General features: G+C 34.5%; 1 protein-coding gene across 5 annotated transcripts in view; it reads right to left on the minus strand.

Annotated features, from left to right (window-relative positions):
• Positions 1-25860, minus strand: part of LOC121424732 (transforming acidic coiled-coil-containing protein 3-like) — a 54347-nt gene that overhangs the window by 20483 nt on the left and 8004 nt on the right. For 2 of the 5 annotated variants that reach the window (XM_041620487.1, XM_041620489.1), the window contains exons 2-6: positions 15185-15344; positions 6597-6784; positions 5055-5305; positions 1926-2064; positions 1110-1414 (exon numbers count right to left, since the gene is read on the minus strand). In XM_041620487.1, coding sequence (XP_041476421.1) covers positions 1110-1414; positions 1926-2064; positions 5055-5305; positions 6597-6784; positions 15185-15337 — 1036 coding nt within the window. In that variant the 5' untranslated portion in view covers positions 15338-15344. Of the gene's footprint in view, positions 1-1109; positions 1415-1925; positions 2065-5054; positions 5306-6596; positions 6785-13626; positions 14735-15184; positions 15345-19228; positions 19232-19947; positions 19962-25860 lie in introns of those variants that run through there. The other 3 variants (XM_041620486.1, XM_041620485.1, XM_041620488.1) reach the window with 2 other exon arrangements.

Consider the following 25860-nt stretch of genomic DNA (forward strand, 5'->3'; position numbering starts at 1 on the left):
TTATAGTAAATGAAAACAATTCTAAGGAAATATGGCAAACAGATAACCATTTCATGGATTTTAAGATGCAAATTTTAGCAGCTTTTGGTAAAGGTTTTTTTTTAAAACCTTAAACGCCCATAAAATAGCAAAAAGTTTATTCAAAATAAATGTAATGACTCAGGCCTACGTTGATGAAAATATCCTTTTAAATATGTGTTATTTTATATTGTACAACGCCTACTTAGCTTGTTGTACGCGATCAAATGGGAGGCTGAATGTCACACATTCGTACCGTTGCACACAAGACGTACCATCCAAAATGTACCATTGCACGTACGGCTTTAGGAGGTGACGTCACAATGCGATTTCATTGAATAAGATGACAATGCGCGTAAAACCCGCTGGCTAAATGCGCAATGCTGTCCAAGATCATGTGCGCTTGTGGGCCCAGCTTGTGGGATTTTGCTTTTCGCTTTCAATATTTTTGCTCCTTTTTCATAGATAACTGGAGGGAAAAACTCTTCTTTTTTCATATTTTCGGTAGATTCCGAGGCGTTGTACAACACAAATAGCGAATATTCTTATTCGTGCAATGGTGCGAGATTTCGCATTCGGTGAAAGAAAGAAACGCTCTATTCAACTCGGCTAACGCCTCGTTGAATAGAGCAACTTTCTTTCACCTCATGCGAAATCTCGCACCATCGCACTCATGCCTATTCGCTATTTGTATACTGTACAAGATTCTCAATTGTTATTTTGTATGACCTTTAAAAATAAGAGTATTGCCATCATAATAAAAAAATTATAAAACAAATTGGGCAAGCAGTTTTTTTCTAGAGGGCAAGCAAATTCTTTTATCACTTGCCCGACAGGGCAAGTGACAAAAAATTTTTTGTAGAGGCATGCATAGTATACCACACATCTCTCTAGTTTTTAATAAGCTACATCAGTCCTTTGTATTTGAAAAGTCTGAAGTGTACCTACATTCAGTTTGGAAATCTTGCAACGTATGGAGTTTAACAGTAAACTATTCTAGGGCCCCGTAGCACTATTTTAGCAATTAATCGCTAACCTTTGTGTTATGGGGCCCCTGACGTGCTTTAGGTCAAAGTGACTATGATACCTACCTTGAGCATCAAATGAAGGCATAACTTCATCAGGTTGCCTCTCCTCTGCACTAGCAACCCCGCTGTCACCATCACCCGTTGACAGCAGCTGGACACCGTTGTACTCGTGCCTCGAGTCATCCTCCTCATCAAGATCAGCCGCGCCGTTCATCTGAGGGGATTGCAACAGGATGTCCTTGGGGGACGGAGGACTATGACCATCTTTCTCAGCATCGTCACCGACGTCGTTGGTGGCGGGAGGCATGGGATCCGCTTCAGGTTCCCTGGTGGGGGATTTGGTCTTGGGAGACTTCTTCTTAGGTGACCTGAAAGTGAAGTCGTGTCAATGTTTGTCTGTAAGAACCGTCTTCATTGCATTTTTCAATAGAGAAATGACATTTTTATCAAGAGAATCACTATCAGTATCATATCATGGCACAGGCTCCATGATGGTGCCAATACAGGTTCTCTTGAGGGGATATGACAAAAAATTTGGTACTTCAAAGACATGAAAAACAAGCCATGTATACATTACTGTTCTGAACAAATAAATGACACCATGAAAGAAATGAAAGAATTGAATTACAGAAATTCTATCACAATATTACAAAATGACCAACTGACAAATTGTTCATGCGTGACATCATACATCTTTCTCAAATAAAATTGCCATAGCATTAGACATTTAACTGCTAATTTATAACTTTCTTATTACATTGTTATTCATTTTCCCTCGACTCTAATTAATCTCTTTTGATTTAAAAAAATACAATTCAACTTGTTTCACAGGTTTCATTCTCCTTTGAAATTACAATAATTAAATGAAATGCATATTACCTGGTGACAGTCTCCGGTGTATTGGCCACTTTACTCGATGTACCGAAGGGATCCTTGATGTTATCAAAGTCAGCAGAATATTGGTTGTCAGCCATTGGTTTCTTCGTAATGGGTGGAGAATTCTGCATCTTGTTGGTACCTAGAAAAGGGATCAGTGGTGAGGTTTAGCCGATTAAACTTTACCAGATTTGCTTCTACTGTGATTAATGGCCATTTGAGAATGAGTTTTGGCAAACTTGGAATAGCTGGGGAAAAAATTGGGAATTTGAAATCAGTCTTTGAAAAGAAAGATTACATGGAGAAGAACAGAAAAAAACTGAAAGAGCTCTGAAAAAAAATATTTTTTCTCTATCTTGGGCATTTCTTTTATATCCTGGGAAATGTAATAAAATCAGTGGTATATTTTCAAACTAATCATCTTTATTACAAAAAAAAACATTAAAACATCATGTACTACAATACCACAAAAACATATTCAATGAAAGAAACATATTATTAATGGATATCTCTACAAACATCCATGTACAATTTCATTATTTCTATATTCTATGTTAAAATTACAGTAAATAGTTAACAAAATTTCAAATTTGGGACGATGCTTTTTTAATGGACTTAAAAGTATTCCTTATTAGCAAGACAAAGGAAAAGAAATGCACATTTTTTTCAACACCCAATAATATCTAAATTAGTTCTTTGATTAATAGATATGGTAAATGGATGGATTGATTCATGCAGGCTTGGGGGTAAATTAGAGGTTGAAAGAAAAAAAATAAAATGTAATATGGAACCACCAGGAAAGAGATTGCCAAACACCATTTTCACTGGGTAGCTAATTAGAAAAAGGGTCACTTTGGCATCTTTTTGCATTTAGAATGCAGTATATTTGTAAAACCGGACTAGTGAGGAGAGCTTCATAACAGAAACTAGTTTTTCTTTTAGTCATCCTCAGGCACTAGTCAGTGGTAATTTCTTCTTCTTGTATTTATTCTTGATGTCTTTTGCCTGGAAATAAAATAAATTTTAAAAAAATAAAATAAATAAATGAACTATTCATTCCATTCTTAGATGTTGGTCAGCATTTTGTAGTGGTACTTCTTTTTTCTTTTTCTTTTTTGTGTAAAGGAAATAATCCCAAATTTCCTTTAAAAAAACACCTTGGGTTTTTCTTTTAGATTATTTTTATTTCTCTTGTAGCTACATGTATAGCATATTTTACCCTGAAGCTTTTAGATCCACATGCACCTTAATACAAATTGCTATTAATATTTCCTCCATGCTATACCGTTTCCAATTTTGCTTGTAGAATTCAATATTCAGGTAAAAATGCTTAATCAACTGAATACCAATATTCACCAAATACCTTACATGCTTAATGTATCATAATATTTTGTTGGTCAACTATTAATCACTTTTCTTAGCAGTGCTAGTTGGGAACAGGTGAACATGACCGTAATAAGACATATACTGGGCAGTCGTGCCTGCATACTAACTTTCTCAGAAAGAGGGTCAGAAAAATCTGTTTAGAATCTTCTTCTTTTACCACATGTCTTGATACCACATTGGCACCCATTTGTCTGTCTAGTGGGGGGGGGGGGGGGCCGTAACACAGAGATTAGCAATTGATCATACTGTTGACTTGTAAGACTGACTGCACATAATGATCAATGTAATCAAGCATAAAATCAGCCCTACAATCAATTGCTAACCTCTTAGTTACACTACAGCCTTCAGGACCCAGAGGCAAGTTGCAGAAAGATTTGCATTTGAACACAGATCAAGAATATCAAACTAGGATCATTTTTATTGGTTGAAAATCAAGTTGTGTTTGATGGCAAAACGTTCTCCAACAGGCCACTTGGGTATTGACCCCGGATGGAAGGAAGCAAGTTATCTACAAATTCAACGAGAAAAGTTAACTGACAAAATCCAGGGAAACATCTTTTCAACGTAATGATAGCAGCTCACCTCCGGATATTTTTTGCTCAAAAAAAGCTCTAGATCCTTTGTGAATATGGGAATGTAAAGATTATGTGATGAGACAACGGGATTATTTAAAATAATCATAAATGAGAAGGGTGGAAAAGACTCAGGAATATGAAGTGAAATGAATAACAAAATAAAACACAAAACTTGGAAATCAACTGCCAGTATAAATTATCATGTTAATTCTGCTTTCATGGAAATTGATAAGAATTCAAACATAGACCACTGTAGAGAATTTTCCTTGAAAAAATATTACATTAACAAATTTACAAATGACAAAAAACTTTATATGGTAGCATTTGATTAGCTAATGGTCAGTTCACCTTATGCAAATATTCTGTAATGTGTATTAAAATGATAGAAAGCTTAATGAAAATGGACAAAGGTCCCCATTTGAATAAGGGTTGTTACCATTTGGCATTCAATGACAGTTACCATAGCAACTATGATCCTCAACCATTGAAGACAAAGGATCTCATTTCAATTAGCTTAGAAGATTGTAAAAATGAGGCCTTGATAATGGTAATTTTGCAATTACAATAACTACCATGGTCTTTGATAATTGAAAAACTGGTACAGATGGTCGCATGTTTACTGGACAATTTTGATTTTATGTAACATAACAAGGATTGTGTGATATATGAAGGGGGGGGGGGGCTATGTCTGTGCACCTAAGCATTTTTTATTAAACATGAATTTCTTTTATTTCACAAAAAAATTCAATTGACAATGTTCCTTATATTCTTAAGTGTGCTAAAAGGTCTCATAAAAATTCGAAAGAAATAATTTTCTTGTAAAAAACCTCAGCCAGTCATTTTCAGATGGAACAAAAAAATGGTGCCCCATGTCTGGGCACCCATTCACTTTACTTACGATTTCAGGGATTTTGATGACAAAGGCTGCATTTTGAGGTCGTCACATGAAATGTTGGAAATTCATTATTTTTCCACCATTTTTTGAGTCAAATTTTCTAATGAATATCTTTCTATGTATTGCATATGTAAAGTTCCTGATCATCACGGATCTTCTTTTACTAGAATCGCGCAGAGACGCGTGTGCACAGACAAGGGGACTCACTGTAGGGGACCTTACCATACATGTACCAACAGGAGATTTACTCATCCACACACGCATCTCATAACTTACTCTGGAATGGGTTCATGTTAGCAATGTCCTCCTCGCTCAGCTGATAGATGTTCTTACTAGCCGGCTCTGGAGGGGCAGGGGCGCTAACGTCATCCTCCATGGTGACCCCACCCTCTATAGGGGGTGCTTCTTCGTTACTCTCTCTAGGAGGTGATTGGTCTTTGGTACTGGGAGCAGAGTCCTGGTCCGGCTGGTTGACCTCAGGAGATGAAACAACAGGGGTTTCTGGATCAGGAACTGTGGAGACTTCGCTGTAGATTAAATAAGAGAGAGTTTCGGTTACTCATGTCATTGTCTAATTCCCATCGTCCAATAAAACAATGAAATAAAATAAAATAATAACTACTGAAATTGAAACAAAAACAAAAATAAAAAATAAAATATTCAGTAATCAATTTAAAAGAATATTGACATGCATCACATTATCAAGGAAGACAATAGAATAAATACCTTGATTAGAAGAAATAAAGAAACACTTTCTATTCTTTCTAAAACCCAATAAAAGTTCAAACAACATTTCTTTAAAAAGAATATTACATAGTAGATCTACTGAGTGATGGTCTTCACAATATGGACTGAATACTGAACAAAAAGCTGGTGAATGTTACCCAGGTATTGACCATGTTGTCCAATATCTCTTCACAAGTACATACAGCTGGGTGAGAAGACACATCTGAAGATAAAAGGCATTTTGTAGTAACCAAGCCAGGAAATGCACCCACAACATTTTTGGATGTCTCTACCATTTTCACACACTGTCTCTGTGATGGATATATACCTTTTGCCAAAATAAAGGGAGGCTGGACTTAAACAGCAAGTCATTTTGTAGGGTCATGGGTTTTCCATCAGTAACACTCACTCCTTAGATGGACTGCTTTCTACTGTAGAATACTGACTATAAAGGGGAAACTCATTGCTAATCTCTACTAGCTAATCCTTTCCTTTTGTTCTGATAGCATTATTTCTACAGAAATCTACTAAACAAAAGTCACCTTAAATGGTAATTGTAGTTGGCATAACAAAAGACCCAATTTATCACCGACATTCCAAAGTGTTTGAAAATAGATGTGTTCACAACGTAATAGGGAGTGGATATTCAGTATCCCTAAAAGGTGGTTTCAACTACTCAAGCCAATGATGCTCCTCACAGGTGTATTTGCGATGAGAATTGAGAGTTCAAGATGATTTTAACATTCGTAAGACATTCCTTGTATGATTCATCATCATGGATTCTATGCTGTTTAATTTGTTATAATACCTAGTAACTGACTTCTTGCTATTTACCAGATTTACTATTATCAACTTATTTCTAATGACTTTTAAAACATTTTGTCCACATAGATCTTCATATAACTTAAACAAGTAAAAGTCATATATTTGCTTGAATTAAATATTACATAATAGAAAATAAAATCATGCCGCTGACATGTGATACAGGAAACAAAATCAGTGAACTTTTTTAATTTTGAAGCATTTTCGTTAGATCAGATAGTTTTTTTTTAGAACAAAAGCATATTGAAGGAAATCAAAATGGCTTCTTACCCAACAGGTAGATTGAGGATGATATCGTTGATGATCTCAGCAGCGATGATCATGTAATCCTCATGATCCTGCTTGGTGACTATGGTGGCCCTCTCGGACCAGCGTTCTTTCTCGTCCAACTCTCGGACGGCCCCGTAAGGAGAGTTGGTCTGATGACCCTGACCTTGGGCTGGAGTTTGGAAGGATACCTGAACAACATAAATAAATGCATCATATTTAAATAAATGCATCATATTTAAATAAATGCATCATATTTAAATAAATGCATCATATTTTCATAAATTACAGTGATACTGACACTTTTCACAAATGTTGTAACACAGGTGGGGCTTATCTTAAGACTGGCCTTTCAAACGCACTAAACCAAGTTCAACTTCATACTATCTAGTATGCATACATCGAGAATAATACTTTTCCACATCAGAAAATAGTAACATTGGGAAATCTTTGAGTACTCACAAATATTACTTGTACAAGTCATTTTATTGCAAGAAAATTTAATTTAAAAAGCATGTATGAATTTGATAATAAAAAAAACCTGAGAGATTGTTTTTTATTACTACATCATAAGTATGTAAATATAAAACATTTGTGAAGAACAAGAGGATATGGAATAAAATAAAAGGTAAATAATATTTAAAAAAGTGCACTAGTTTTGAAATGCCTAAAGGTAAATAAAGAATTGTTTTATGCTGAACCAGTGAACTAATTTGGTTTATTTTTTCAAATGTACATTGCATAATTAAATTTAGGGATATTCTATAAAACAAAAATAGGCTTTGAAAAAGTAATAAATACAAATATACATAAAAACTTGTGATTAAAATTCTGTTCATTATTTAGAAATGTACTCATTCAAATGTTTGATTAATAACAATGTTAGAAAAAAAACTACAATGGAAAAAATGAAGATTAAACAAATCAATCATAAAAGATCCAGATCTGCATCCTTTAAAAAAAAATATTGTTAATTCAGATACAAATACATGTAAGTATGAAATTAGTATGAATCATACAACTATCTACCACCATGGTATATGTATTGGTACATTCCATTTCTTCCTATAGATGCAACTGGTATCAAATATTGGAATGAAAGAAATAAACAAGTGGAATGCCTCTGGCCGTCTCACCTGCATCACGCGATTCAACATAGCAGCAGTGCTGACTTTGAAAACTACTATAACTCACACAAGATGTTCAGTGATACTTGGTTACTCTTATTCCACGTTTTATGAATTAGACCAATACACTTACAGAGATAGGAAGGTAATTCAACAAATACCCCCAATGCGACCAAAGTTCATTGATCTCACATGACCTTTGACCTTGATCATGTGACCTGAAACTTGCACAGGATATTCAGTGATACTTGATTACTCTTATGTCCAAGTTTCAAAAGTCAGATCAATAAACTTGCAAAGTTATGATGGTAATTCAACAGATACCCCCATTATGGCCAAAGTTCATTGACCTTTGACCCTGGCCATGTGACCTAAGATGTGCACAGGATGTTCAGTGATACTTGACTACTCTTATGTCCAAATTTTATGAACTAGACCAACATACTTTCAAAGTTCCCCAATTCGGCCAAAGTTCATTGACCCTAAATGACCTTGATAATGTGACCTGAAACTTGCACAGGATGTTCAGTGATACTTGATTACTATTATGTCCAAGTTTCATGTATCAGATCCAAAAACTTTTTAAGTTTTGATTGTAATTCAACAGATACCCCCAAATCGGCCAAAGTTCATTGACCCTAAATGACCTTTGACCTTGGTCATGTGATGTGAAACTCATGCAGGATGTTTGGTGATACTTGATTATTCTTACGTCCAAGTTTAATGAACTAGGTCCATATATTTTCTATATATTTTCTAAGTTATGATGACATTTCAAAAACTTAACTTCAGGTTAAGATTTTGATGTTGATTCCCCCAACATGGTCTAAGTTCATTGACCCTAAATGACCTTTGACCTTGGTCATGTGACATGAAACTCTAATAGGATCTTCAGTAATACTTGATTAACCTTATGGCCAAGTTTCATGAACTAGGCCCATATACTTTCTAAGTTATGATGTCATTTCAACCTCAGGTTAAGATTTGATGTTGACGCCGCCGCCGTCGGAAAAGCGGCGCAGGCCTATAGTCTCACTCTGCTATGCAGGTGAGACAAAAATCAGCAATTCATGAGATTCTTAGTATTTCACAAATGAAACTACTTCTTTCATATGACATCGAATAGAACATCTACATTCATTTGGTTTAATATTTGAATAAAACAAAAGAAAAAACAGTCTTTGCACAGGTAACCTGCTTAAGTCATAAATAAATTCATTCCATTGCAAACTCAACAAAATCATAATGTAGTACAAATTTATTATTTTGGCACGTATTTCAAGTATTAAATAAAACATTGGTTAAAACATTAAACAGTGTGTGCATTTGTATTAGCTGCTTTACACACATAAAATGATGAGTACCAGTAGAGTGTACATGCATGATGATAAACAGGCATGTTTTTTAAGAGATTGTACATGTATTAGTAAAAAAAAAATATCTGTTGATAAGCTGCTGCTTGTTTAATGAACAACAAAAAGAATAACGAGATCATAATTTCTAAGTCAATGTGTAACTTATAAACCACCTGTATTAAAGAAAACAGTTAAATCTTTAACGCTTTAGTTCTAAAATAATGACATTTAGTTGTTAATATCACTCTACGTCCAATTGTTTATGTTTAATAAAGCTGCTTATCAAATCAATGTATTACATGTGTAGTAAAAATTAAACAAAAGCAAATGTAAATTATTTTAAATTATTTTCATAATATTCCATAAATCTGCAAGGTAATAAGTTCATATCAATGCCCTTTATACATACACAACCAAACAGTCCCAAGCATGTATTGTACATGTATACAACATTTCAATCTGAATTTCCATACTATGATTTCAAGTCAGTTTCAAGTAGCAAAACATGTACTTTTAAGTCAATTTCTTATCCTATAATGATTCTGAAACTTTACCTGAAATTATTTCATCCGAATAAAAATACCCCAAAATCTTCTATTTTAGGTTAGGGGTTTAAAACGATTGGCAACAATTAAGTTTTTACATGTATGTAGGCTACCTGTATGTAAGAATATTACTTTTGGACAATGTTTTCAGTCATATAGAAATATATTCAGCACTATTTAAAGAAGAAGATATAACAATTACTGTTGCATAATCAAAGAATGTGATCATTTTTATTGCAGAGTTAATCACATTAAAAAAAAAAATGCCCTTTTACAATGTAGTTCCAAACCAAACAGACAAAGTCTGATGAGAGATCTATGGCTGTGACATGTTGCTTGTCTTGTGTTTATAGGATTGTCATAGACCATGTATACAGACCCTGTAACCTAAAGCTCACAGATCGATTCCAAGGCTGATTTTTACAATTGATCATGCACAATACCCAATGAAGTCAATAATACAAATCAGAAAAGCAATCGATCGCTAACTAACCCTTGTGAAACCAGCCCAGATCCTGACATGGTGCCAAAGACACCTCTGTCAGTGCCTCAGGCAATCCCCGTCTGTAAGTTAATTGGATGGATTCAATAATAAACATACCTTATTACCACATACGGAATCAGTATTTGAGGTGCACTGCATAGCAAGTGCAGAGCAAGTAGGGTTTCAAATGCATAGCAGTAAAATATAAAATGAATTGCCCAATCTTCCATTGAAGAAGTGGGGAATCAGACGATTTTAGAAGTCAATATCAAAAGATTTGAAGCTGCCCTCCTATCTTAAAGGTCAAGTCTACCCCAGGAAAATGTTGATTTGAATAAATAGAGAAAAATCAAAAAAGCATATTGCTGAAAATTTCATCAAAATTGGATGTAAAATAAGAAAGTTATGACATTTTAAAGTTTCGATTATTTTTCACCATACAGTGATATGCACAACTCAGTGACATGCAAATGAGTCAGCCGATGATGCCCATCACTCCCTATTTCTTTTGTTTTTTATTGTTTGAATTACATGTACACATTATTTCATTTTTTACAGATAAACACGAAGGACCAACTTGACTGAACCATATACTATAAAACAATGCTACATGTAATTCAACATGTTCAGGGAGGAATCATTGTTGTTTGACTTGACAATGAGGAGAAAATTACAATATTTCATATTTCATGTAATGAAATACAAAGGAAATAATGAGTGGATGATGTCATCAGTCTCCTCATTTGCATACCAGCCAGTATGTGCATATAACTGTTTTGTGAAAATAAGCGAAACTTTAAAATGTCATAACTTTCTTATTTCACAGCTGATTTTGATGAAATTGTCAGTGTTATGCTTGATGGATTTTTATTTTTATTCGAATCAACTTTTTGTTGGGTTGGACTTGTCCTTTAATAAAGGGACATTTAGCAGTTTGCATTTCTTTTTGTTTCAACTTCAACTGTTATGTTACATTAAATGAACATGCATATAGCCTATAAAATGTGCATGTACAAGTACCTAAATGGAATTGAACTTTAGTACATGATCAACTACAATACAAAATCTAACTGAAATAATATAAAGCTTTGCCTTGCAAATTGTATAATTAATGCAGAATTATATCGAAATAGGATAGGCTAATGAAAAAAAAATGAAATTGCGAAACTTGTATAGCAACACTATACATTGAGTCTGAGAGGAATAGAAAAAAAGTTTCAATTTTAATTTCAGTTTTTCATTTTCAAAATCATCTGATTACTGTATCAAATTTCAATAGAAAATGTGAGACATTAATATTTTAGTTTTGTGAGAAGTGTCGCGGTAATTAGGAAAAATATTGATATGGTATATTGTTCAATCATTTTATCAAATACTTAGACCACTTTCCAATTTCAATATTAAACACCAAGGAAAACAAATATTCTTTTTCTAACTTATAACTGTCAGAGGATTTTCAGTACAATTTAATGATCAAAGAATCAAGCCATTGAATATCAGATTAAGCTATCCGAAATTACATATCCAAGAGACAAATTGAGATCCTGCGATTAACTTTTGCAACAGAAAGTTATTTTCTTTCATTATTCAATATCAAGCCAACTTCGCTGTACAATACAACTTTTGTTTAAATGGCCCAAATCATATTCAAAATGGTTGATAATCAAGAAAATACAAGCTGAGCATGCAAGCTGTGTGGAATGAGATCTGCTTCGCTTACCGCTTCTGGGAAACGAGTTTCGTCAGACGGAAAATGGGACTCCTCAGACAAGCAACCACCCATGTTACACGGGTAGAACTATGTAAGTTGTAATCTGAGTACGATTGCGAAGAGATGAATGATATTCCCTTTAGTTTCAAATGATTTCTAGTATATACTTCAAACTTCAAATATCAGAAATTTTCCTCTGGGTGTTGATTTTGTGCCATCAAACAAACGGCAAACTATAAAGTGGATTCTGCAAATAAACTGCTGTTACTGTTATCCCCTGCTACAGTAGTAAGGTTTGATCAACATGAATTCATGTTAAATAGCTAAGGACATTAAATGTTTCCTGTTCTATGTTTAATTCATATTCAAGATCCACAAGCCACAAAGACATTGGTTTTGTCTAAAAATAAAATTTAGGGTGTTGACTTAAGGTTATCTTGCAATTGGCAGATTATCTTCCTTCATCAGATCCATGTCCTAGGATTTTGAGTCACAAAGTCTTTTTCACAAGCACCTTGGGCAGGTAAGAAGAAAAACCAAAAACGTCAAGGTTTGTAAAAACACATACCCTGCCAACCTATTTCCTTTTAAAATGAAATTATATATTTCTCAATCCAACAGCTGGGAAGTGTTTTAGTAGATAATTAGAGTACAATATTTCCATACCTATTCCTGGTTACATTAGTGAAGGAAAGATTCTCCTTAATGTATATCAATAAATATTTGTTAAAGATATACATGTACATGTAAGGTAGGCTATCAATATAAAGTGTCCTATAAAATCATGTCCCTTAAATCTTAATGCTCTACAACGAAATTTAGGATGAATTCCAAAACCCCATATTTTTTATTTGAAATTCATCCAATAAGAAAAATTAATTAGGACTCACGTTTCATATTTTGAATTGTTTGACCATCGATTATTACACTACAGACCATGGCATCAACCAAAGAATAGGACCTTATCTCTCATGCCACAGGAAAGCATGTACTGTATGTAGTCCAGGGGAGCATTTCATCAACATTTTTTGTCTGACAAGTTGTCAGATCTGACAACTTTCCTTGATTCTGATTGGCTGAGAGGTACATGTACTGTTACTATGGTAATTGTCAGATAAAATCCTTTCATGAAATGCTTACCCGGGGAGAATTAATGAAGGACTTGTCAGACGTTTTATCAACAAGACCCACTTTATCCGACAGCTACATGTACCACAGTAACAGTGTTTCTCAGCCTTAATAAAGGAAAGTTGTCGGATATCACAACTTCTCAGACAAAAATGATGAAACACTCCCAAGGAGACAAAAATACCAATTTCTATGAAATATTCAAAGCAAATTTGTTCATATTCTTCAATTAATTGATATTACATATTCCAGTATAATAAATAAAAATTAAATTCTAAAATCTAAATCAAATTAGTCATTGGGAGTATGCACTTTTGTTAATAGTAACAAAGATTCCAATGTTAATACTCCACACAGTCTTAAATTGTTAAGCTGTACACTAGAGACGATACATAACAGAATCAAATGTTCAGGACAAACTTCATGATAAATGGAACAAAATTGTAATGAAACTGAATTCCAAGCATTGGATATCTAATCTACAGAACTTCTTATTTTTTTGTTAAGAATCATGCTCAACTGGGGTAGGCATCAGGTGTATTAAATTCTTCGTGAATCGAGACAGGTTCGGTGATGAAATGCCGGGAGTCAATCAGGTACCCATGCATCCAGTCATCAGTCAACTCCGTACACAACATGCTCAGTGAATCAACACTGCAAATCCCATGCACACACAACACTACCTGTGCCATTGGGGAGTCTCGATCTTGTGGTGGCGAGCTGGCAGCATTGTCAAAGGCTACACCTAGAGCAGAGTCACTGGAGCTATGACTAGGTGACCTTACAGAATCCTTTGACAGTTCTGAGGAATCCCCATACTCGCACTGGCCAATACCATTCACCATGCGGTTGGGTGTAGGAGATCGATGGCCATCTGGACGACAGACATCGTTGTCAAGATCACCGCCCAGCTCTTCTTCCAAAGACTTCAGATCATGGTCATTATCCAATTGACTGAGCTCTGCATCCGTAAAGAGAGAATCGCTACCAGAAGACAGATCCTTATAATCATCCGCTATAGAGTCATCGGGTACCCCTAGAGCTTCCAGGACCTTCTTGACATCTCGCTGCCTCAGTCTAGCCATGAGTTCATCATCTGATACTCCAGGGTCCATCTCCACAGTGCCAAGGTCTGCTGGGTCAATCACATCTGGTAGAGAACATGGCTCAATCTCTGGCTGAGTATCCGAAAGAAGGTATACATCCGCACAAGCAGGTGCCATGACAGAACTGGTATTACTACTGCTATCCCCCACCCCATGACTATCAGAATGTGCACTACCCATGTCCAAGGCAGCATTAGCACTCATTAACCTACATGTACGACGTGGTCCACTACCGTTACCAGATCCTCGTATTCGTTCCCTCGTTGCCGACTTGCGAGAGTTTTCACCTCTCTTCTGATCACCAAGAGTCCTATCACTGGCAGGGCTGCCCTTTGGTGATGGAACATTCATCACAGAGCCTCCGTCTTTGTTGTGTCTGCTCTGCACACGGGGTCTCCGACTCTCTCCTCGAGTGACTGGCATGGAATTTGATCTCTGCGGCGGCCTCCGTGCTATGCTATCTCTAGTCTGCGTGGAGCTGCTCAAATGATTGAAATTGATATTGACTTCAGTCGTGTAGGGTAGGCTCTGTACTGGGGTGTAGCTCCGTGAGTAAAAGTGGGATGAAGGGGACAAACTTCCGTCGGATGAAAAGTCACTCATGTGAGAGGCCGTGTCGCCCATCCCGGAGGAAAAAATGTTTGTGATCAATGTCTCTCTAGTCTGAATGCTATTAAGATAAAAACTTTAAATAAGGAAGCAAGAAGATATTAAGTAAACACACCTCTTCATTTAATAAAATAATAGAGAGTTGAGGTGATGAATACATGTAGTTCCCTAATCATATAACCAGCTTGCATCTGACCTACACAAAGAATTAAATGTCTGCACGATGAATGATGTGCAAGAACATTGATAGCTTGTTAAACCATTCAGTCTATTGATATACAATATATAAAGGTCAAAGGTTTAGATAATTGATGTACATGGGCATTATGATTTCAAGCGGAAGGTGCCATGGTGTGCAATACACGTGTTACATGTATAATGAAAAGGCAGTGTTTATCTTTTGAGAGATCAATAAAAAGTGTTTTAATAATCAAAAACTGGTACTGAATTAGAGACCAATAAATAGAAGCATCTCAAAAAGAATCTGTAAACATCATATCTTGAGGTTACATGTACGTGTAGTTACCTTCAAACTCTTGCAGATAGGCAGCGGAGTAACGATGTTGATGATGTTCGATGGTTTCAAGATTGAGTGTGGCAAGTTGGATGGGGTTCCAACAGCCTTAGAAGTGACTGAATTTTCTTTATCAAACACTGGAGAAAATGGACACCCATTCATTGTTTACCTGCAGAATGAAATATGGAGAGGGACAGATAGAGAGGTGCAGAGGGAAGGTGGGAGGGGAAGGCATAAGAGTTCAAGGGGGAAAATACACAGATAGAAACAGACAAAGGGAAGAGGAAACAAAAATCATATTTAATGAAACATCAAATAAACTGTAAATTCTGAATGATCAAGGTTCACTTCCAAGAAAAAAAAAATTAGTAATGTTCAAATCGAACATGTCCATACAATTTTTTCTTAAAGGTCAAGTCCACCTCAGAAAAATGTTGATTTCAATCAATAGAGAAAAATCAGACAAGCACAATGCTGAAAATTTCATCAAAATTGGATGTAAAATAAGAAAGTTATGACATTTCAAAGTTTCGCTTATTTTTAACAAAATAGTAATTTGAACGAGCCAGTTACATTTAAATGAGAGTCGATGATGTCACTCACTCACTATTTCTTTTGTTTTTTATTGTTTGAATTACACAATATTTCAATTTTTACGAATTTGATGATAAGGACCTCCTTGCCTGAAGCACAAAATGTTAAAATAATGGAATTCCACGTGTTCAGGGAGGAATGAAATTTTATTTCACATGACAATGATGAGAAAATCAAAATATTTTATATTTCATATAATAAAATACAAAAGAAATAGTGAGTGAGTGATGTCATCAGTTCCCTCATTTGCATACCAACCGAGATGTGCATATAACTGTTTTGTGAAATGAAGTGAAACTTTAAAATGTCATAACTTTCTTATTTTACATCCGATTTTGATGAAATTTTCAGTGTTATGCTTGTTGAATTTTTCTCTTTTTATTCAAATCAAGTTTTTGTTGGGGTGGACTTGTCCTTTAATTCCCATGAGTTTTTTTAAATGTAGTTTTAGACTATTATAACAACCTACAAACAAGGACCACTGAATTCTCCATCTCTTGCAAAAACATTTTAACAGAGTACTTCGTGGGTATTTACAGAGTAATTCATGGGTATTTAATAATTAACATATTTGTATCTCTCCACAGCAACATCTTTTGAAGATGCAGGCAATATACATACATTGTATAAAACTTCTCCTCACTCATTCAAAAGTGAAGTAAACTTTTGCGTCATATTGCGTTCATGCCAAGACAAAGTATAACATGAGAGATACTAAATGTTTGACATCTGATGCAAGATACATGCAACACACAAATGAACTGCTTGAAGCTTATCTCATATCTGCATACAAAGCACATCAACCCTGATAGGATTTCCATTTAATACCAAATGTACATATATGTGTCCTGCTGAAAACATCCTACACAAAGTGAATACCATTCACGCCATGTGGTAACACAAGGGTTAAAAACACATCTTCTCAAGAAGCTTAGTGAACAGAATACAGGGATGCACTTCATCCGTTCCACTGTGCATGTTCAAGACAAATGTCTCTCAATTGATCCGCAACGCCTCTGCAATAAATCACATACTTTTATCACAACATTAATCTGTAAACATTTCTACAGCTGCTACTGTGTAGTACCACACCATGACAAGTATGTGAATCCCTTCTGCATATTAAAGTGACTGATTTATGTTTATCACATGTTGTTTCAACAAGAGGGACCCTGTCTTAGAAATCCATACACAATTAAATGGGACAATCATTGCTTCTTGAATAATGGGTCCTTTAATTTATGCAAAAATTGAATCCTGAGTGCTATTCATGTAATCCTAATGTTACACTTTTTTTTCAAACTCAAGAATACAATGTCAAATGATTCTGATTTTTTGAGAATTCTATCTATAAATCAAATGCCGGCATCTCGTTTAGAAAATGTATTGTTACCAAATGTTGCTGCTTTAGAACATATGCATCAAAATCATTTTGTAAGAAATCTGAGCTGTTCTCGTGATATGTTAGCCTACAATACATATATGTACAGTATCATTCTCAGGGAAGTACTTAATGGTTGATTCATCATGTATATTGGGGAAATAAAGTAAAATATCCTTAGTGGAACTTCGTGTTTCGAAATCCAGAATATCTCTCATTATCTGACCTTATAGTATAGAAATAAACGAGGGTAGGGCCATTTTAGGGGCTGTGCAAGGGACACCTCCCATCTTGATTTCCCAAGATTTATACAGGATGGAACTTTTCAACGATAGGCCTAGTTGGCCTACACTGGATATTGCAAGGATAAGGGATATGGGTCATTCAATTAAGGTATACATGTAGGCTAGAGACTGAAAAAAAAGAAAAAAGTGCAGGCAACAAATGAAAATACAGGTACAGAAAAAAAAATATTTTGTCCATGGTAATATGAAGAAGAAGGGCATTGCATGTGGGCCATTCCGGTTAAGACTTGGACAAAGAAGTCGTAAAATAAAGTACTCGCTAGGCTTGATTTTTCATGTGTTTTAGATGGGCTAACACATCGGTAAACTGGTTCAGATAAGGAAAAGATAAGCTGGCATGTCAATTTCACAATATCACCTGATTTCTAAAAATGTTGAGACGTTACTCTTCCCGAGTGGACATGCATAAAAATGAATAAATAAGGATGATTTCCGTTGTTTTTATGCATAAAGTCGATCATAGAAAAAACTCGGAGGTGACTGAAGCACTAGTTTGCGCTGCCAAGCTCAGTCGCAAGCGCAATCTTCGATACGCCGGTCTGTTGGGACGTTACTCTAAGCGATATTGAAATCAATTGCATAATTTCAAAATATGACTTGAAAATGCCTTTAAATGACAAACATCTCTGATATTTGATGAAATACTAGTAAATAAAAGACAGAAACATCGAGTTTTGTGCACCAATTCTTCGCAGTTGTGAAGACAATTCGCGTGTCCACTGTTGAGACGTTACGGTGCTAATGAAGGAACAAATTTTCAAATAAAAGAAAAGGAAATTTTCTCGGCTTTACAAACGATGTGACTGTTTGAACGCAAATTAATGACACGGTAACATTACGGGGAGTCTCGGGCAGAATTGATAATCATAAAATTGAAATAGATAAACTTGAATGAAAGAACTAAAACTTAGTAATGAAATATAATGTATAGAATAAACAAATAAATTTGATTGAAAATTGGAACAATATCAAAATAACGTAGTTACATCTAATCAATTTATTTTTAATGTCTGATGTATAGCACTTTTCAACCTTTGAAAAAGCGCTTGATAAGAATTATTGTTATTATTTTTTTTATTATTATTAGGTTGTGAACGTTTTGATTGATTGTTGTTGTGTTATATTTTAGACATATTCTGTGATGAGATTATGGAAAAGAAAATAATAAAAGGAAAAAATGTCTCGCGTGATGTGTCTTTTTTTTTAATAACGATTTCATGATGAAATCCTTGAATGAAATTATGGAGAAGAAAATAATAAAAGGTAAAAAGTCTCGCGTGATGTGTCTTTAAAAAAATAATTTTGTGTCTTGTATCGTTTATGCATCATTTGACAGAATTTCTGCCCTCAATGAACCATCTTTTTTATTGCGTAATGCCGATCATTCATGCTACAATGAGTTGTCAATATCAATTCAGCATTTATTTCAAATTCATTAAAAGTACTGGGTGATAAAATAATCATCTGACAAAATTTTAATAAATTAAAACAAAAGTGATATTATTTGTTGGCACATAATTATTTATACAAATTGAAAGATAATTGATAGGAAATCGGGGATGCAATAAAAAGGCAGAAAGCTTGTTAAAATGATTTCACATCATTCTTGTCATTACGACCATTAATCTGATCTTCATTGTGCGACATTGTTACTTTCATTGTAATTATCATCATCACATTCAATCATCATCATCTCATTGAACTTCCGAAAGGTTTATAAAGGGTTTTTTTTTTGGGGGGGGGTATTCTAACGTTTAAAAAAGGTGTTTAAACCGTCTAAAACTTACCACATTTTGACGTCCATAAGATGTTTTCACTAAACGTCAAAAAAGCCAACTTGAATAGTTTTTAGAACATCAAAATATATCAATTTTGTTAGTTGGGAAGTCATTAGTTTGAACCCCTTCTCATATCCGGATCCGCCGTATGGGACATTCAGCAACAAATGAAACCGTATAAAATATCTTTTTAGGTAGCGAACCATTAAAATGTGATTATTCAGTACATTTGTTTCCAAATCCAAAATAAAAAAAAATGCATTTGATTACAGCAACATTATAATTTTATTATCAAAAGAGAAGAAAATGGAATTCTGTCACAATTCGAATTACAACATTGGCCACAAAAAAACACCTTTTTTCGATTTGCAGAATTTTAATACCGGGTATATTGGGGAGGAAACTTATGATTATTTTTAAAAGGAAATGTAGGCCCTAAATTCTTATGAATGTTCATAAAAAAAATTGAAAAACCAATGATCGTAAAAGCATTTCTTGAAATTGACATAATTTGGGCACCTAAATCCAAACCGCCGCTGATACCAGGGGTCCCAGAACGGGGGGAGGGCTGGGATGGCTTTATCCCATTAGAAAAAAAATCAGATTGTGATTTTTTGCATGGTCAACCCCCCCCCCCCCACTTCCCGTTTTGCAGCCCTCGATGTCAAAAAAGTTAGCCGCCACTTTCCAAAAATCCTGGATTTATTATGAGACATTGTGGAATATTAAGAAGAATAAATAACGTCATAAAAGGACACTTGCCTCATCGTGCATCGCTTGATACTGCATGCCTAAATTATTATTTTCCTTTTTTTCAACTCTTGAATACTAGTTTATTGCGAGGAAAAAAGAAAATGAAAATAAAGACAATTTCAAGCATTATTTACATTATATATGCGATATATTTTTGGCAATGTCCATCGTCAAAGTCGTAACGTCTAATTTTTAGTTTTTATATCTTTTGATAGTTTGTTAATCTAAAACAGAACATCAAATTTGCTTGTAAGAGCACTATATCATGAATTCATGTGAATAAAACAACCACCTAAACCTAAAGAATCACCAGCAACAAATTATGGTGTAAAAAGTCGTGCGACGTTACGGAAGACATTGTCTTTTAAAATCATAACGTCTAAAGTTAAGAGAGCAGCCATAAACATCATGTACGGTGATCACTTTATAAACGTAAAGCCTCATTGTGATTTAAACGTTTTTTCTGAGAACGATTAGAAGATTTTGATATGTTTTTTAAATAAATATAAAACTAAATACGGTAAAATATATCATTGTTACGAGGACGTTATTGCGGACATTTAATTCTACAGTGTCCTCATGAAAATCATAACGTCGAGTTCGTTCTAATGCCTTTTACATCATTTTTATACATGAAAAATTGATAAAACATTTTTAAGTATCTCGGAAGGTATGGGCAGTCATAAGATTTATTATAGAAATACAAATTTATATCCATAAAAGAGTAGATAATGTACGATGTGCCGTTTTTACAATTTGGACATTATTGGATAAAATATTGGACATGTCTTTGTGATTCAGAATAACGTCCTAGCGAAGGTGAAGCATGGCAAAAAGGTAAGAAAATTTCTTGCTTTATTTTGCAGCATTATGAAGAATAAGAATTTGATAATCTTGCCAACTAGATATGATTGTAGATCAGAATTCAATAAAAGTACCGATTATGCATGTAAGTAAACTGTTTTAGATTGAGACGCGACGGTGGACACCCTCAAATCATGTCCACATCAAATGAGTAACGTAGTCATAATATCTGAATAATTTTCCAGATTTTCTCCTTACCTATATATAATTTCTTTTATTTGTGTGTTCAGAATGTAACTCCCAACAAGACTACATCTCTTGATTACTACATTCCCGGTCCTTTTTAGAATTACGTAGATTTAACCTTAATATTTGTAATAATCATCAATATCTAGGTCGTCGTATTTTGAAAACATATATTCAAGTAAATGCAATTTACATTCTAATAAAGAAAGAAAATCATTGGATATCTTTACAAATACGTTTAGAAATGATGGTAGGACGGAAAAATATCACTAATCAGTCAACACACCGCGACAAAATACGATAAATCAACACCAAAACACAACAATCACCCAAGACAAAGCACAAAAGTTTAGACGTTACGGCAAACAGATTGAGAGGACGGACATGCTTTTTTTCACCCTGGGACTACGTGACTGGAAACACATATGGAAAACTTTGTATATGTATGAAGAGAGTTGACCGGCGCACGTGCTCAAGAACTTTTGAGATGAATCTCATATCGTGTGTTTGGTAAAAACTTGAAAGTTGGGACGTTACGAAGTGGACGGACAAAAATATCCGATTTTTGAAAGTACATTTTCATATCTCTCGTGCATGGAATATCTGATCATACCATATGGGATTGAAAGAGTCCACATGAGTGTATAATATGATAAGGTTAAGAATGACAAGATCATTTAAAGGCTCGATATGATAAGAGATTAATGAATCTAATATCAGGGGACGGACACGGTAACGTCTCAATACTAGTTTTTCAAACGGCAATATTTCTGAAACGTAAAACATGTCAACAATTTATTTGGAATTATCAACAAACATACACATCAGACTTCTTTATGGTAATCCAACTCCATCACATTTGTCTTTAATTTTGTTTTATTCTAGTTTGTTTAAGTATATATTTTGTTTGTCCATATTTTCAGTACATTTTTTGGGAGAAATTCATACTTAAATCGTTAAATTCTCAACAATGAAAAAAAATTGCGTCTTGAAGTTATTACTTGTATCTGTACAGGACTAGTGAATAATAATTCACTCACTACAAATTTCCTAAGTTGATATATATTTTGGGGGGAGGGGCTCGATTTTGACCTTGCCGTTTTCTCTCCTTAACCGGAATGGCCCATATACTCATCTCAAGAAATATTAAGAGTGCTACTCTTAATTAATGCTACTGTGAAAGCTTACAGTACCTTCACATGAAATATGTCTACAGACTCTATACATAGTTCATGTGACTATAGATTGAATCAAGATGGAACATAGGCCTACTTGTTTTCTTACAATTACTATTTTTTTAAAATAATGTTTATAAATAAATTACCAGTGTTCATTATGGCAGGTGTTTATTACCATGCACATCAAAACGGACCCCTGGATGTCAAATTTCAATTCAAATACAGGACAAATGTACATGTACAGCAATTTTCAATACTGTTCCAAATATTGTACACATTGTGTACCTTTACATGTTTTGCAAGTTTATGATGTACATGTACATTAGCACACATTCTTTATCTTCAGATTTTAAAAGAACAATGCACACTGCATGAATGCATTATGAAAAGTGACTACCAATCGAGCATCATCTTGTTCCATTGGCTACTTCCATAAAAACATTATACATAGAACTGAATGTACTGATTTACAGTGCATTGCAATGGGAATGCACACCGACGACTCTACGAGTAGTATCACCATCACTCCCTGAACTTACATTTTACCAATCCACAAATCAATAATCTTCTCCTGTAATATACATGTACATTAACATCATCCTTCAACCACACTCGCAGAGGTGTTACATTATGGTTAAACCCCTAGAAGTGTATCTTGTATCAATTTCCCAATCTCACACTCCATTACCTCCGCCATCCAAATCAAACTCAATTTCAGCTCGGGTCGCACATCCAGCCAGGCCAATGAAGAAAATATTCATCAAATCAAAACTGGGGCTCAAATATTAATCTGTTGGATAATCAAGGCATCCTCATAAAGCCCCCTGGCATATCTCAATCAAATTCATCTCTCCCAATGCCATCATAAGAGATTGGTGACTCAATTTAGCAGTGACTGTCATCTCCAAGCCGGCAGTATGCACATTTAGAATATTGCCTGGTACATGTAGCTACACTGTAGTGTATGAACCAGTAATGACTCATAAAAGACAGCGTGAAAGGGGAGGGCAAAGAGACACACGTTATACAGAGGAGTTTAAATGATGTGTCCACACTTTTCATCATCATCATCATCACAATTCACCACCACCACCTTAAAAAATAAGAGGGTACTGTTATGTATCCACAGCAGATTGGCAGCATACAATGCATACACTGTACACATGAGCCCCTCCCCTTACAATACACCTGTTCAAATTAAAATAGAGAAAAACAAGAATCTGACTACATGTAAATGGCCATGAACAGACAAAAATGTGGACAAAAAATTGTTAGCATATCAGCATCGACTTCTGAATATAAAGATGCAGTATCAATATTGTATAATTTCATGTATCTATCATTCCATATTGAATGGCAAATAACATCCATACAGATGTTAAGGATGCAACTTTTGGAGAAAAAAATGAAATGTACAAGAAAAGCTCAAGATGAACAGAATTGTTTGGCTACATTTTCTTCTACATACAGTATCTATTAAAACAATGCTCCAGGCTGAAGATATTAAAATAGAGTAAAATTCACAGAGAAAAATGCTTAAAAATTTGATCAAAATCAGATTACAAACAAAAAAATTATTCAATTTCAAAGAACTGCATCATTCCAGAAACAGTTCTAGGCATGTCTTCATGTATACAGTCCGACCTCTCTTATCCGGCCTCCCCTTATCCGGATCTCTCTATTATCCGGACGCACACTTGCCGAGATTTTTTTTTTAAATTTAGTACCGGTACGTGAGGAAATAAGATTTCAACTAAACTCAATCCTATACGTAAACTCACTTTGATTACATCTATTTCCCAACATAGTCACCCTACACCAAACATATATTTCATGAAAATATCTCACCCAAATCACCAAAAGAACTTTAGGAATTATAATTTCCAGTAAATCAGGGCGCAGCGCAAACATTTCATCACGTTTCTCTTTTTGCTTCGCGGGAAAAACAACATAAATGTCTTGCTAGCTAACTTTAGGCCTCAATACGGACAGCGCCATCTATCATGTTTGAGCCTACAGTCAGTGTAACAATGGCTGACATTGCGAAGCTGCGATAACCGCTGCGATGATCAAATTTTAAAACTTGGTTTCTGGATAGTCGAAAGAAGGAACACAAACCGTCACATCCCGCCGTACCGATATATAACGTCGTTAAACGTATATTTTATTCGATCTGTTTGAACAAAATATATAAAACAATAATAAGTCTTTGTTTACATAACTGATGTTCAGTTAATAGCATGTTAATAAATAAGATTGTTTTATCACACTGCATCTTGTTTCACGTGTAATTATTTCATTGTTTTTGTACATATGAACACTCATTGTCTATTGTCCTTTAGAACAGTATAATCATGATTATCAAACCGAATTGTTATCGAAATTATTATAATTTACTGTCTGTTTGATCAAACATGTCGAAAGAACAGAAGCAATATCTGTAAAATTCTTGTAGCTTTGAATAATCACAACTTTCTTCAACTTTGTCAATTTCTTTTAGCTATGCACACCGTGATTTAAAATAACTTTGCTTATCTTGCATATGGTCATTTTCAAACAAAAGTGGACATGGGGGTGAAAATTAAAACTTGCTAGAAATCATTAGGCTTCAATGTTTTTTGAAACTAGACATCTTTAAGTATATTTTTCCATTTCATTTACATAAAATTATTAATTATGTCTTGAGATACAGTGAATTTTATGCAAGGGAAATTAAATGTTACAAAATGTTGATTTTTGCATCAAAATTCACATATTGCCTATCACAATTTAAAATTTGTATTAGAAGCATATTTGTTGGCAAGATACAAGCTGTGTATTGTATCTAACTCCTAAATAGCAAAAAAAATTATGTGAAGTGTTTTTCTGAAAAAAATTGGGTTTCGAAGTTTTCAAAACTGGTTGTCGTGTCACTCACGTTTTAAATGCAAAAAGTTTTCTAGAGCTGTGTATTCTGAAAATTAATTTATCCAAGTACTGGAGCAAATACAGTTTATCTGTACCTTATTGTATATAAAGTAACTTGGTCCAATGTGTTAAGGTAAAGCTAAAATTAACTGTTAAAGTTGTGTCGTGTCACTCACAATGTCGTGTCACTCACGAAATGTCGTGTCACTCACGGTATTATATTGTGTATAAAAAAGGACATCCAGTAATTTTTGAAGTGTTTTACCAGGGATACAGTCAAAATGTTGTTCCTGACATCATTTAGGCCTATTTTAGGCTAATAATTTCCTCCATCTTCCTAATTTTACTCCTTTTTATGGAAATATTGAATTTGACATTGAGTTCATCTATTTTCTCTCCTCTCCGTGGTTGCCTTGGTTTAAAAAATCCTGACAATTTTCCATTGGTGTGAAGACTCGGATCCTAATTCATATTTTGGTGAATGTACTGTGATTAAGAATATAACAACATAATCAATCAACACAAAATTATGAATGTATCAAGAGAAAAACCACTATACTTTAGCAATGGACATATTTACAATGCATAAAGGGTTGGTGATGGTGATGGTTCAAGTCATACCTAGGTATTACTCGAACATTCTGTGTCTGCATTTACAGAAATGAGCAGAAAGTTCACTTTTCTTTTGAGCAATGTTATTTCTTTGTTATACTCATAGCGAGAAAAGTCAGGGATCCTT

The sequence above is a fragment of the Lytechinus variegatus genome, chromosome 12 (genome assembly GCF_018143015.1).
Source record: "Lytechinus variegatus isolate NC3 chromosome 12, Lvar_3.0, whole genome shotgun sequence".
NCBI classification, from domain to species: domain Eukaryota; kingdom Metazoa; phylum Echinodermata; class Echinoidea; order Temnopleuroida; family Toxopneustidae; genus Lytechinus; species Lytechinus variegatus.